This window comes from Catharus ustulatus, chromosome 3, assembly GCF_009819885.2.
Source record: "Catharus ustulatus isolate bCatUst1 chromosome 3, bCatUst1.pri.v2, whole genome shotgun sequence".
NCBI classification, from domain to species: Eukaryota; Metazoa; Chordata; class Aves; order Passeriformes; family Turdidae; genus Catharus; species Catharus ustulatus.
This window is the reverse complement of record NC_046223.1, coordinates 57,759,591-57,771,428: the sequence shown is the minus strand read 5'-3', so window position 1 is coordinate 57,771,428 and position 11,838 is coordinate 57,759,591. Positions and strand designations below refer to the sequence as shown.

At 36.2% G+C, this 11,838-nt stretch overlaps 1 protein-coding gene across 3 annotated transcripts in view; it reads right to left on the bottom strand.

Annotated features, from left to right (window-relative positions):
* Positions 1–470: 470 nt before the first annotated feature.
* Positions 471–11,838, bottom strand: part of RGS17 (regulator of G protein signaling 17) — a 71,344-nt gene continuing 59,976 nt past the window's right edge. For 2 of the 3 annotated variants that reach the window (XM_033055116.1, XM_033055113.1), the window contains 3 exons: positions 9,096–9,185; positions 7,088–7,322; positions 471–3,999 (listed from right to left, as the gene is read on the bottom strand). In XM_033055116.1, the coding sequence (XP_032911007.1) occupies positions 3,811–3,999; positions 7,088–7,322; positions 9,096–9,185 (514 nt within the window). In that variant the 3' untranslated portion in view covers positions 471–3,810. The remainder of the gene's footprint in view (positions 4,000–7,087; positions 7,323–9,095; positions 9,186–11,838) is intronic. The other variant, XM_033055114.1, reaches the window with a different exon arrangement.

Genomic DNA, 11,838 nt, shown 5'->3' with positions numbered 1-11,838 from the left:
GTTATGGACCGGCTGTGGACCTGGATGTGCTATGACCACATTTCCACAGTACCGTTTAACCACATTACCACAGTAGCTGTTTAACCTACAGCCCAGACACCTTTGTCACCAACCTGTCGTTTCCCCATCAAACCTCTAGCCTCCTTCCTACCACATGTGCCTTCAGGCTAATCTGAATGCTCGTGATACTGTCTGTGTGTTCTGCTTCACCTGGGTATCCCAAACTACTTTAAGCTCAGTTAACGTGAAAGCTGGCTATAAACAGCTAAGGTGAACACGTGTAACACAATAGAGATTCCATTTCTTTGCAGTCTAAAGGACAGGAGGGTACAGAAGTGCTCTGCTTATTTTTGTCTCTTTTTGTCTCTATTTGAAAGGAATTTAAAACACCAGGCAAAAGTGACAAAAACATAACTCTCTTTCTGTAGTGCGCTTGCTGTATACATTGTCATGAAAAACTGAAATACAAGTTAAATACATACTTATTTTATTCCAAGCTATAGAATAAGTGCATTTAGGCAGTTTTTCAAAGTGTATTGTACACTGCATGCACAATAAATCAGTTTAATAGCTTGACTTTTTTACAATTTGTGTTCAAAGAACTGTATGATAGGCAATGAGATCATGTTACTTATTGTCCATTTGGACCACATCCATTTTTGTCATTAAAAGAATTTGGGAAACCCAAACCAGTAAACAAAATGTACATTAAATGTTTTAATATGAGCATTTGCTCCAAGAAAGAAACTTTACATGTTATGTTCAATTTTTCAATCCCTCCCAATAGAGGATTTTAGACAATAAATTTTGAACGTGATTTCATTGCAGTATTACACTGAAGATTGGTGTAATATTTTTCAAAATGATGTCACAGTTTCCAAGTACAGATTTTGGAATCTTATGCTAGAAATCAAGGTAATGTTTTAGGGCCTGCACATCTAGCTTTAAAACTGTCTTGAAAGGATGACTTGTCTGTGTTGACAAGAACGTCTACCTGTGTGAAATATCTTATAAAGATAGCTTATGACTAGCAGGTCACCATCAAATAGTAACATTAAGAATTCAAGTCTACATTTGTTAAGACTTATGCATGCAGTTTTGTCTCTTACACATTGCTTAGATGTGTGCACTAAATGTGTTGTGCCTCAAACACCAACAACTTGAAATTACACTATATAAATATATACATATATGATGCCGTATATGTTTAGTATCAAGTAAATATAACTAATCAAATGATACTAGACATATGTAGGACCATAGTTAAATTCCAATTAAGAAAAAAGCGAGAAAATTAATTTTTTTTTCCTAACAGCATTTCACAGTAGAAGGAGGCAGTCCTTTCTCACTGAATTTCCCCCCCCTCAGGATTTGTAAACATCATAGCTCGTATTTTATCAGTATAATAATTGAATCTATTTATTCATAATGGTAAGTAACTAACCAACATGAATAAAGTTGTCATAACACGGTAGCACTTTCAGACAAAACAGGTATTTATTAAAAGAAACATTTATAAATATTTTTGTCTTGCATTTTAAACTACATTTTCATAAATAACAATATTTAAAAGTGCTGAATATGGTAGGATAGTCAGCAATGCCACTGTAAACAGATTTGTTTTTCCACTTTGCAGATTTTTGTTTTAGATCCCATTTTGTCAAACACTACAACAGTTAAAATATTTGCATAGGGAATAGAGAATAGCCCTTTTCATCATCTCCTGAATTCTATATAAATTACAAAACCAAATGAGTTTAAGAAACAGTTTGTTAAATTGTTCATATATATATCCAAAAAAAGCACACAGGTTTCAAGTAAAAAGAATGACTAAAAAATTCCCCAAACCTGCTATTTGAAGCATGTTCAATAAATTAAGAAAATGAGAGGTAGTAAAACAAAGGGAAAAAAATAAGCCCCAGAAGATAAACTAAGACCTGCACCCTCCCAGTTATGGTGTCACAGCAGACCTGCATCGGCAGCAGCAGCTCCCGCCAAAGCTGGCACTGGAGGCTGCCCGCAGGAAGTAACTGAGGGGTTGGAGCCAACTGTGTTCAGGCCAGATTCCACTCAAGGACACAACTGCCAGATCTTCCAGGCCAATCGAAAGCCATGGGCTTGTGCCATGTGTAGTCCTATGTAAGTGAGAAGAACCTTGCCTCAAGTCTTAGTATGCTTGTCAATATTAAATATATATATAGTATTAAATATATATATATGTATATATACATACACATACACATATATATATATTTAACAAGTATTCAGAGCAATTTCTTGGTATATCTTTAGCAGTTTATGAGGGATGCTAACACTCATTTTGCTTGTATATGGTAGTTATGAAGATGGGGTTTTTTTAAGTTCCAAGTCACTGTCTCTTTAAACATCAAAATGTGTCCTGAAACTGGACATTCTTTGATAAAAAGGCCAAGCAAACACCTATTAAAAACACCATGGCAGCCTAGTGATGGGAGTACTGTGCTGCCTTAGCTCAGATTAAGGGCTCAGTACAGGAATCTTTACCCAGGAAAGATACCCATTGTGTTTCTGTAGGTATTTTGCTTGGGTAAGATCTGTGGGTTTAGAAGCCCTTAAAGTTTGGTTTAATATTACTCTCCAAACCCCTTGTTTTCAAGGAGTTCTTCAAAATCAATGAGGCTAGAAGCTAAGTCTTCTTTAACCCGCCACCTTGTAAAACATTACTTCATTTAAAAACATTTTTTACTGGATTTAACTTTCAAAAAAAATATCTTACAGAACAGATGCAGTTCATCAAAATGTTCTAAAATGCTCTAAAATGCTACATGTAGGCAATCTTTTATTAAATTTCTTTATTAAAAAAACTAAATTATCAAGCTTTTTGTGTTGTTTCTTGTTTCTTTCTTTTTTTTTCTTTTTTTTTTTTTTCTGAAGTACATAACATTATACAACAGTGTTAGAACTGGATAGCCAGTCTTTAATAAATCAATTACAGTATCTGACATCTGAAATGTACATTGAAAATCTTTGTTCTTTTAACAATTAAACAATATCAGCGCATAGATTGTGTCACCCAGAAATAGATCCCTTTAAGTGATTTGTGCTTTTTTTTTTCTTCTTTTATTTTTCTTTTTCTTTGACATTGCAAACTCTGTAATGAAAATGCCACAGTTTTGGCAGTGAACAACCAGAGGAGTCCTCTGCTTGATTTATTTTAAATAAACAGTGATAAATAGCTCTTTTTCTCTGTACAGAAATATTGGCTTCAAAAAGTCAGTGTATTGTACTCAGTAGAGCATGTAGAGTAATGCTACACCTTAAAAATTGGCTTTTTAGTTAGTGATGTTATAAAATGCAAGCCTCTTTCTGGTTTGCTGCAATTGTTTCTATGTACCATAGGACTGTATTGCACAAAAAAAAAGTTTTTAAATACAGATATAATTTATGTTATTGGATTAAATATTGCAACAACTAAGTGGTAAGTGAAGCAGTTTTACCTTGCACATGCAGTGTGAGGATACACAAGGAGACTGTTCATAAAACTACAAATACATCATTGCAATCTTGACTGCAGTAGGGTGAAAGGAGTGTGAAACAAATGTATTTTGGCAAATCCATTGATCCCCTCCCACGCCATCTTGAGCAAGGAGAACCTTGGTAAAAATGTAGACAGAGACCATAATATGTAATTTTTTTTTTCTTCACAGTAGCCTGAGTAGTGCTAAACTGTAGTTCTCCAGGAACCCAGCTCCAGATGTTATTAAACTACTTTTCTTCCACCCCACCCACCAAAAAAAAAAAATCAAGGTTGTTTTTTTTTGAAAATTATAACTAAGTTTCAGAAGTAGAGCCTGTAATACTTTCAACAAGAGACTTATAAATCTGAGAGTTCAAAAACCTTGGAAAAGAGTCTCTGTGCATCAAGGTGTATATCTGGAGCTGGGCATCTTCATACATGTGAGGGCTGGGATCCAACAAGTTTCTGTTGATCACTTCTCTCACACGGGAATCAAGACTAACCTGAAGAAGATGAGCACAGAATAATAAAACAATAACATTGGAAAAGCTGTAATATGTATCTTTATTTCTCAGGGCTCCATTGAACATGCTGAGTTTATCAGTTATTCAAGTAATGCTCTGGGCTTCTTTCAGAACCATCACACACTTACTGTGTAATTCACTGAGACCATCAACTCTATTTCAGTTTTGACTTGGTCTTTGCATCCGTCTTAAGATCTGTACAATGAAATGCAGCTGTATAGCAAATTAAATGCAGTGCAATTGAAGTTTTCCACAATATATTGTTTTACCTTAAAACATAATTTGTATGTATTTAAAATTATTTTCTGAAATGAATGTTGAATTACTTTCATTCAGAGAGCTACAAGTTTGGGTTTTTTTTCTGAGCATTTGTGATTAAACTTTTGGAAGATTTCTATTCATCATTCTTACCTGGCTGCCCTAGATTTTTCTGTTTTTCTTTTTAGGCACTACAAATTGTTCTTTACAAATTACCCAGGGATTTTAATCATTTTTATTGTGTTAATCTCCCCATAAATATTAATATTTCAGGTTTGTTCTTCTTGTCAGGACTCTTTAACATCTGATAATTCATACTTTCAGGAGATCATATATCCGTACTGAAGTTGTTAGCAAATTTCAGTTTTAGCTTCTCATTTACTTGTCATTTGTGATGAACTCCTGTGCTTAGGCAGAAAAAGACATATTACGCTTGGGATGAATGCCCAAATGATTTTAGAATATCCTTTAGAAATTTAAGTGAATGTACAGTTTACCCACAAAATGCTCTAAAACCTAGTAAGTTAATGTGTTCTGGATTAAATGAAATGGCAGTAGTGGCAAAGCCCACTGACACCAGCAAGGGTTTACTCAACTAAGAAGAAAAGGGCTAAAATCCTGAGTAGATAAATGCCAAGAAGAGATCGGTGAAGTTACTGTGATTTACACAAGTTGCAACCTGACCCTACTGTTCTGCAACCATATAAAGATAGAATACTGTCTAAAGGATTGACGTCAACTATGGAAAGCTCCATGAATTAAGATAACTTACTACATGAAGGATGCTAACCTTTCTGAGATGAAAACTCAGAATATGTTTGAATGTGTGAGCCTGTGATTTCATACCTGGTGACGCAAAGCCTTTGAAATACGGTGGTGTGGTGTAGTATAGTACAGTAAAAGAAGTACATATACATTTGAGAAGTAAATACACATTTTCATTCTATCTTCAGTACCAGCTGTAGAATCTAGGATTGTTGGCATTTTGGAGTATGTTACTGACAGAGCAGACAAGCTCTTTCTCCTCCAGTATTTGCTGTCACATGGTTATCTGTCACAAGGCACAACTATAAGAGACCAGTTGTGCTGCTCAGCCGGTGAGTGTGGGCAGGAGTACAGTGCTATGCTAGTTTTGAGTGGCAGTGTTGCAGCCACGTGTCTTCAGAATGTGTTTGAATAGACTTCAAGCCCAGACCATTGCATTTCTACAGCACAGAAAGAACACACTAAGATTTAAGCAATTCTCCCCCTGACATGCAGGCACACACATTTATGTCAACAAAACCAGTTTGTGCGGCTAATTGTTTCTTCAATATCAAACATAATAGCTGGGATAAGAAAAGTCTCAAATTTGGCAGGATAGTGGGGTTTTGAGCCACTGAGCATAATAAAAGTTAATTGCATTTAGAGAATTCAAAAACCAAAATTAATTATGGAACCGTTAATTTGCTTTGTATTTTTTCAGTGACACACTAAAGCCAGATGGCAAAAGTAGTTGGAATTGCTAAAGGTATTTTCTTGCTAAACAGATGAATACAAAGTATCTGTTTAGAACACTAAGACCTTCTGCCTCAATAACTTCTGTACTGAACGAGTCAGGCTAAATATTTCAGGTCTTATGCCAGAAAGTAACATCTGGAAAGAGATGCTCGGATGAACAAGAATTTTTCAGTTCCCATGCTGTTCTAATGCATTGCAAACAGTTCTTGTTTGTCTCCTAAGATTACCAGTATGGGCAGGAGCAACTGTATTGATGAGATCTGTATGCATCCAATGCACCAAGTTCGTGAGTAGCTTTCTTAAACTCTAAGCCAGACAATGCTTAGTTAGTGTTTGAATCCTAAATGCTGATTGGTCTTAGCTTAAAAATTCAATTGAGTATTCATCACATACCTATCTGCTAAAAACACAGTATTAGAAGAAAAAGTTATTATTAGCTTGCTGTATTGGCAATTGTATTTCACTCCAAAGCAAAAGCAGATACTATGGCACAATAGAAGATAATGGAGCTATAAATCACTTTTGACTTCATTCATATGAATGAAGTTGCAAATTATTACTGAATGCAGTGAAGAAGTAAAATGTAGGAAGCAAGGTCCACAGTGACCACAAATTAGCATAATGCCATTGAGTAGAAATTCAAATGCAATGCACAAAGACAAGGCAAAGATGATAAAGGTACATGATGTGGCCTAAGAAAAAGTCTTCTATAGTGCTTATATATTTATATATCTCTTTGCATGACAAAACATAGTTTGCTAGGGATATTTTTTCATTACTACAGGTGAAGATTATTTCAAAATTTGTCTATTTCAGTTAAAGTGTTGAATAAAATCTTATATAATTTCCTAGATCTTATGCATGACATTAGATAAAATATGTCAGCTTCATTCTTGGACTCTCACAAGGGAATTACCAGCAGAAATTCGGATTTTCTCCCAGACAATTGTAGCAGCAGATTAATCTATAAAGATTCTGATTTAAATCCCTTAATTTTGGTGCTTTTTCTCCAGAAATCCGTTTGCATTACTTACTTCCTCTCTCTGTCAGACATGTAGCATTACTAAAGAAGCAAACCAATTTCTCAGCCTTCTCTTACTGAGTTTCTTGAGCCTTACAGAGAACTTGGATGTGTTGTGGCTGGTAATGCTAAATGACCCAATGCCTACTGTTTCCATCCCTTCCTTTCCTGATTTAATGTTCATACTATGACACCTGACAGACTTTCAGACCCTCACCTGGCAGACCAGTGTATAACATTTCTGCTCTGGGATAACAGAAAATGCCAATGTAACATTTACAGCTTTACCTCTTTTGGTGATAGTATAGAAATGTAATCTTCATATATAAGTCTTGCTTTTTCTTCAATAACTTTCTTGTTCTGTTCCTTCTTCAGATCTTCACATGCAAGCCAGAAAAGCAGGTTCTCCTCACTATACTCCGTTCTGAGAAACTCTCTGAAAAGGTTCCTCCCAGCTGGTGTTTTCATCATCTTGTCAAAATTCTGAGCCCAAGACAAAATTTCATCTGCAGTAGGGTTTTGGCTGCAAAAGCAAATATCATTACAAATATGCTTCTATTTTTGTAACAGTGTTTTCATACATTCATCCACAAATTCTCCTTTCAACTGCACTTTAGTCCAAAGTGAAAACTGGAAGCAACAAGGCTTCAGCAGTAACAGGAAGTAGCAGCCCACTAAATGTCTTTAATGTTTTTAAATGCACTTCACTTTTTATGAGTTTTCTGCTGGTGTTCTTAGCCCTGTGGCTCAAAAGCACGGAATTCCTGCCTCTGCAGTTAAAGAAGATTCCAGGAAACTGGAAATAGACTCTCATTTGTGAGGAGTTTAGATGACACCTGATGTCCCTGCCTCCCTCTGATGGTGACTGGACATGATTTGGTTTAGGAAGAACAAGAAAAACAAAAACTTGGCAGTCATAAGCATACTAATGAGGCCAAACAAAGTAGTAATTCAGAGAGATTTTAAATTAGCATATTTCTCTGTGTTTGTGCTTAAGGGTTGCTAAGATTCCCTCTGTTTCATGCTATTGACCTGAATGATGATCTTTTGGCCTGAGATGTGATGGATTTTCCTGGCAAAACTGGAAAGAGAAGAAATGGGGAAAAGTCCTTATTTCCATTTTCCAAAGAAAACTATTTGTGGCTTTTACCAGTAGATGCACTGGGTAAGTGATCAGAAGACTTACTGGCGTCACTAATCCATTAATATACCAATGAATACCTTAAGAAAGTATTTCTCCAGATTACTTAACAATAATTAAATATATTTTCAAACTTAATTTTGAGCACTCTCCCTCTCCTTCCTGATCCAACACAAGAGCTTTACTAGCTCTTATCATTAGCTTCTGTGTTACCATGATGCACAAAGAGTGACATTTGTCTATATAATTTCTGTTCAAGTCAATTTATCAACTTCTACCCTGCGTGCAAGGCGGACTGGATGATGGGAAGCTATTTGTGATAAATCAACTACAAAGTAATTGTAAACTGAATGAAAAAGTTTAAACATAGATTTTAAGGTGAACAGTCCTCTCAGGACTTTGTACTCTCCACTGAGGAGAGTGCAAAGAACCTGCTGAGATGGATGGGACTGACAAACAGCCTGGATTCCCTTATTGTCTTTTGGGAAGCTCTCTTCACTATCATATTTTGTAGAAATTAGTGATACTGTCTTCTCATAAAAGATCATGATGATTTGTTTGCATTGTTTTTACCATCATATATATCCTTTAAATTTTTAATTTCCTTCTTATAGGATTAGAGAACTCAGGGCCCCTGACAAATTACCGTTTTCCCCACACAATAAACATGGGCCTAAGCTTTAGACAGAAGTAGAAGCTCAGACTTTCAATGTGTTTAACCTAGTTTGCAAGGTATGTGTTTTTTGGTTAATTCCAGTGAAAACATAGTTCAAACTGTTTTATGAAAGGTAGCCATGTTAAAAATTTGGTCATGAAGTACATTTGTGGGTATAATTTTTTTTCTTGTCTGCATAGACAGGAAAAAATGCTCTCACAGGTAGCAGAGGTTTCTTATAGAGGCCCACATATGGAACTGTCCATGTACCTTCCATTTCTCCCCATGGCTCTTCCCCACAAATGAGAAACTGTAAATGAGCCTGACTTGTGAATGCCTCTACTGTCATTTCATTGTCAGCACAGATTTTGCTTCCTTTTGTATAGAATTTTTTGGAGGAAAAGCTATTAAAAGGGCATTCCCAAAGAATTAAACCCAAGACAATTCTCGATATTAGTAAAAGACAAAACACTTATTAGATGACAGTCTGACCAACTTACCATTCTTCTATGACCTGGATACTCTCCAGTTTGGTCGTATGTGTTGGCCTTCCTGCATTGTCTCCTCTATCTTCATTCCTAACAGTGAGGCTGCAATGTAGTACAACACTTTATTTTGTCTAGAGAAAGTTAATTTAAAATAATGACTATAGTAATGCAAGATTTTAAAATATATAGACCTATATAGGGTATACATTTTTCACTCTTGTGTCTAAAATTTTGGAGAAAAAATTTATAATTACTTTTCCCCTGAACTATGATGAATATAATTTACAGTTGCTATTAGTACATACAGGGGTTTTTTTGAAGCTCACAGTTTATCCACTGAAAGATGGGCAAATACTTAGAGGTCACTTTTGGAGTGACTTCACTTAGTTAACTGAGAATACTAACAACAGTATGAGTAGGGGGATGTGAATATTTGAACTGGATATTGATGGGGCTTTGATGCCCCACCAGTTCTGGATAGTTTTTCAATCTTCATGAATGTTCCCTTTTCTCTCCAAGATACAGTCCAGTAGATGGCTCAGATACAGAACTTAGCATGTGGCAGCTCCTTATGATTTCCTCTTCTGACCTAAATTTATTTTCCATTTCAAGAGGTAAAACATACTAGCCTCAGAGTAGAAAGGCAACCATTACCCTCATATTACCCCAAGCAAGGACCAGAAAGAGTTCCTTTATGCAAGGATGTTTTTAATTTTTTTTTTTTGTTTTGTTTTGTTTTTTGCATCTTCTTTAAACTGCTAATTAGAATCACTTTTTTTTCCTTCTTTTTTCTGCAAATATCATTTTAATCAGATTTGCTGTGATGGTAAAGACTTCCTCTGTGTGTGTGTTCTCTGTGAATCTTCTGGAACATGGTATTGTCAGCAAACCCACAATTCCTGATATCTACTGAAATAAAGTATGTTTTGAGTGACATAGATGTTCATATGGAAAACCTGGTTCTGATAATTAAGCTTAAGAAGTGGAATGTAGTAAGGAGATGGAAATTTCTTTTCATCAAGTGTTCCCTATGTGTCCGGTTGAGAGAAAACAAGCAATCAAGTAAAAAATCCCCCTTCCAATATCAAGAGCTTATATTTTGAATATTAAGTATTCACAATAGAGGTATGCTCTCAGTCACTCTAAGTATTGCTACAAAATATGTTTATAACATAAAGCTTCTTCCTCCCCCACTAATCTAACTAACTCTTGCTCAGGTCTAAAAAGAAATACCAGCTCTGAGACATCTTTAGCACAAATAATCTTTCTTTATAGGTTCTCTGCATTTATGAGATTCTTCAACATTTTTTTTCAAGCATTTGGCAGAGCTAATAGATATTCTCAAATATTCTCCTCAAAACTGGAAGTTTAAGCTCCCAGATAAAGCAGAGCACATATTAAGACTTAAACATTACAAAGACGTACACTTGCAAACGAAGCTTTTTGATACTGGTTGCTCCTTCACTTACCTGCCAAGACCTTAGTTCAGGCCCTTGGTCCTGCTTCCCCTGTTACAGCGTAGGAATGCAGCTCCAGTGCTGCTAAGGTTGTTAGGGTGTCATCAACTGCTGCAGGAGAAACAACACATCCTGAACTCTGGGGTTGGCAGGTAAAAAGCCTTTCCGTCTCCTCTGACTTGTTGTTCGTCAGTCTACAGAGGGAGCACCCAGGAAAGACAGAAAGGAGTTCCATATACAGGAGGAGAGAAAAAAGGACCATCCACTTTCTTTCTGTCTTGTAATCTTTAAGTCTACACATGTAACTGCTTAGGGTCACCTTGCATCTGGCCAGACCACAAAGTTGGAGTGAGGGAGAAGCAGAGAAGGCACAAAGCTCTCTCTTTCTTTCTCCTTCCCTTCCTCCCTCCCTCCTTCCCTCCTTTGCAGTCAATAGGTAGAGCAGCATTTGTCTTCTCTACTGGGTGCAGAGAGCAGAGTTCCACGGAAGAATAACACCATGGAAGAAGGAAACAACTTGTGTAGGTTGCGAATGTAACAGGATGTCTATTTGAGTCTGCCTGAAAGAGAAGTCTGCCTGTTTTCCTTCCTCCACCACATGAGCAGCAACTAAGCTTTACTGAGATAATTTACTTGTCAGGCACTAGACATTCAAGGTTTGGATGCAGAGTCTTACTGGAAGTAGAAAGTGACTCATCTGAGAGCAGTCAGTATACACTGCTAATTTAATTTGGTGTCTGGGATCAAATACTGTTTGCTTTGCTCATGCAAAATCTCTGCTAAAAGATTGGGAAAGCCATCATGGGTTGATGAAGGGTAAAAACAATGGACAGTGGAGTAGTGAAGTAGTGAGTGGTGAATAAGAGAAATAGGAATAGGAGCAATAAGGCCATATTGACTTCATTTTTTTTTATTTTTAATCAAAGGAATAACTATGAGACAGTATGCACTTTTATATTCTTAAAAAAAACCCAAAGCAACAAAACAAACAATAAAAAGTTCAGATTGTGGGCCTGGAACATAGTATGCAGTTTTCTGCTATCTATGCCATAGTGACAATGCAAGGTACACAGCTGGCCATGATTCCTTCATCTCACCATTCATAACTGGAGTCTAGTGGCTGAAGTTAGTCAAGGTTGCAAAACAGAGAACACTCCAAAGATGGAACTGTCACACTGGGTTGGAACATGTTTGGGTATCGCATTTAAACTGTGATACTTCTGTAATGCATCTTGGTCTAAATTTTGCATTATGTTTCCTGTGACAAAACTAACACTACATTTCAATTTTTATTTATC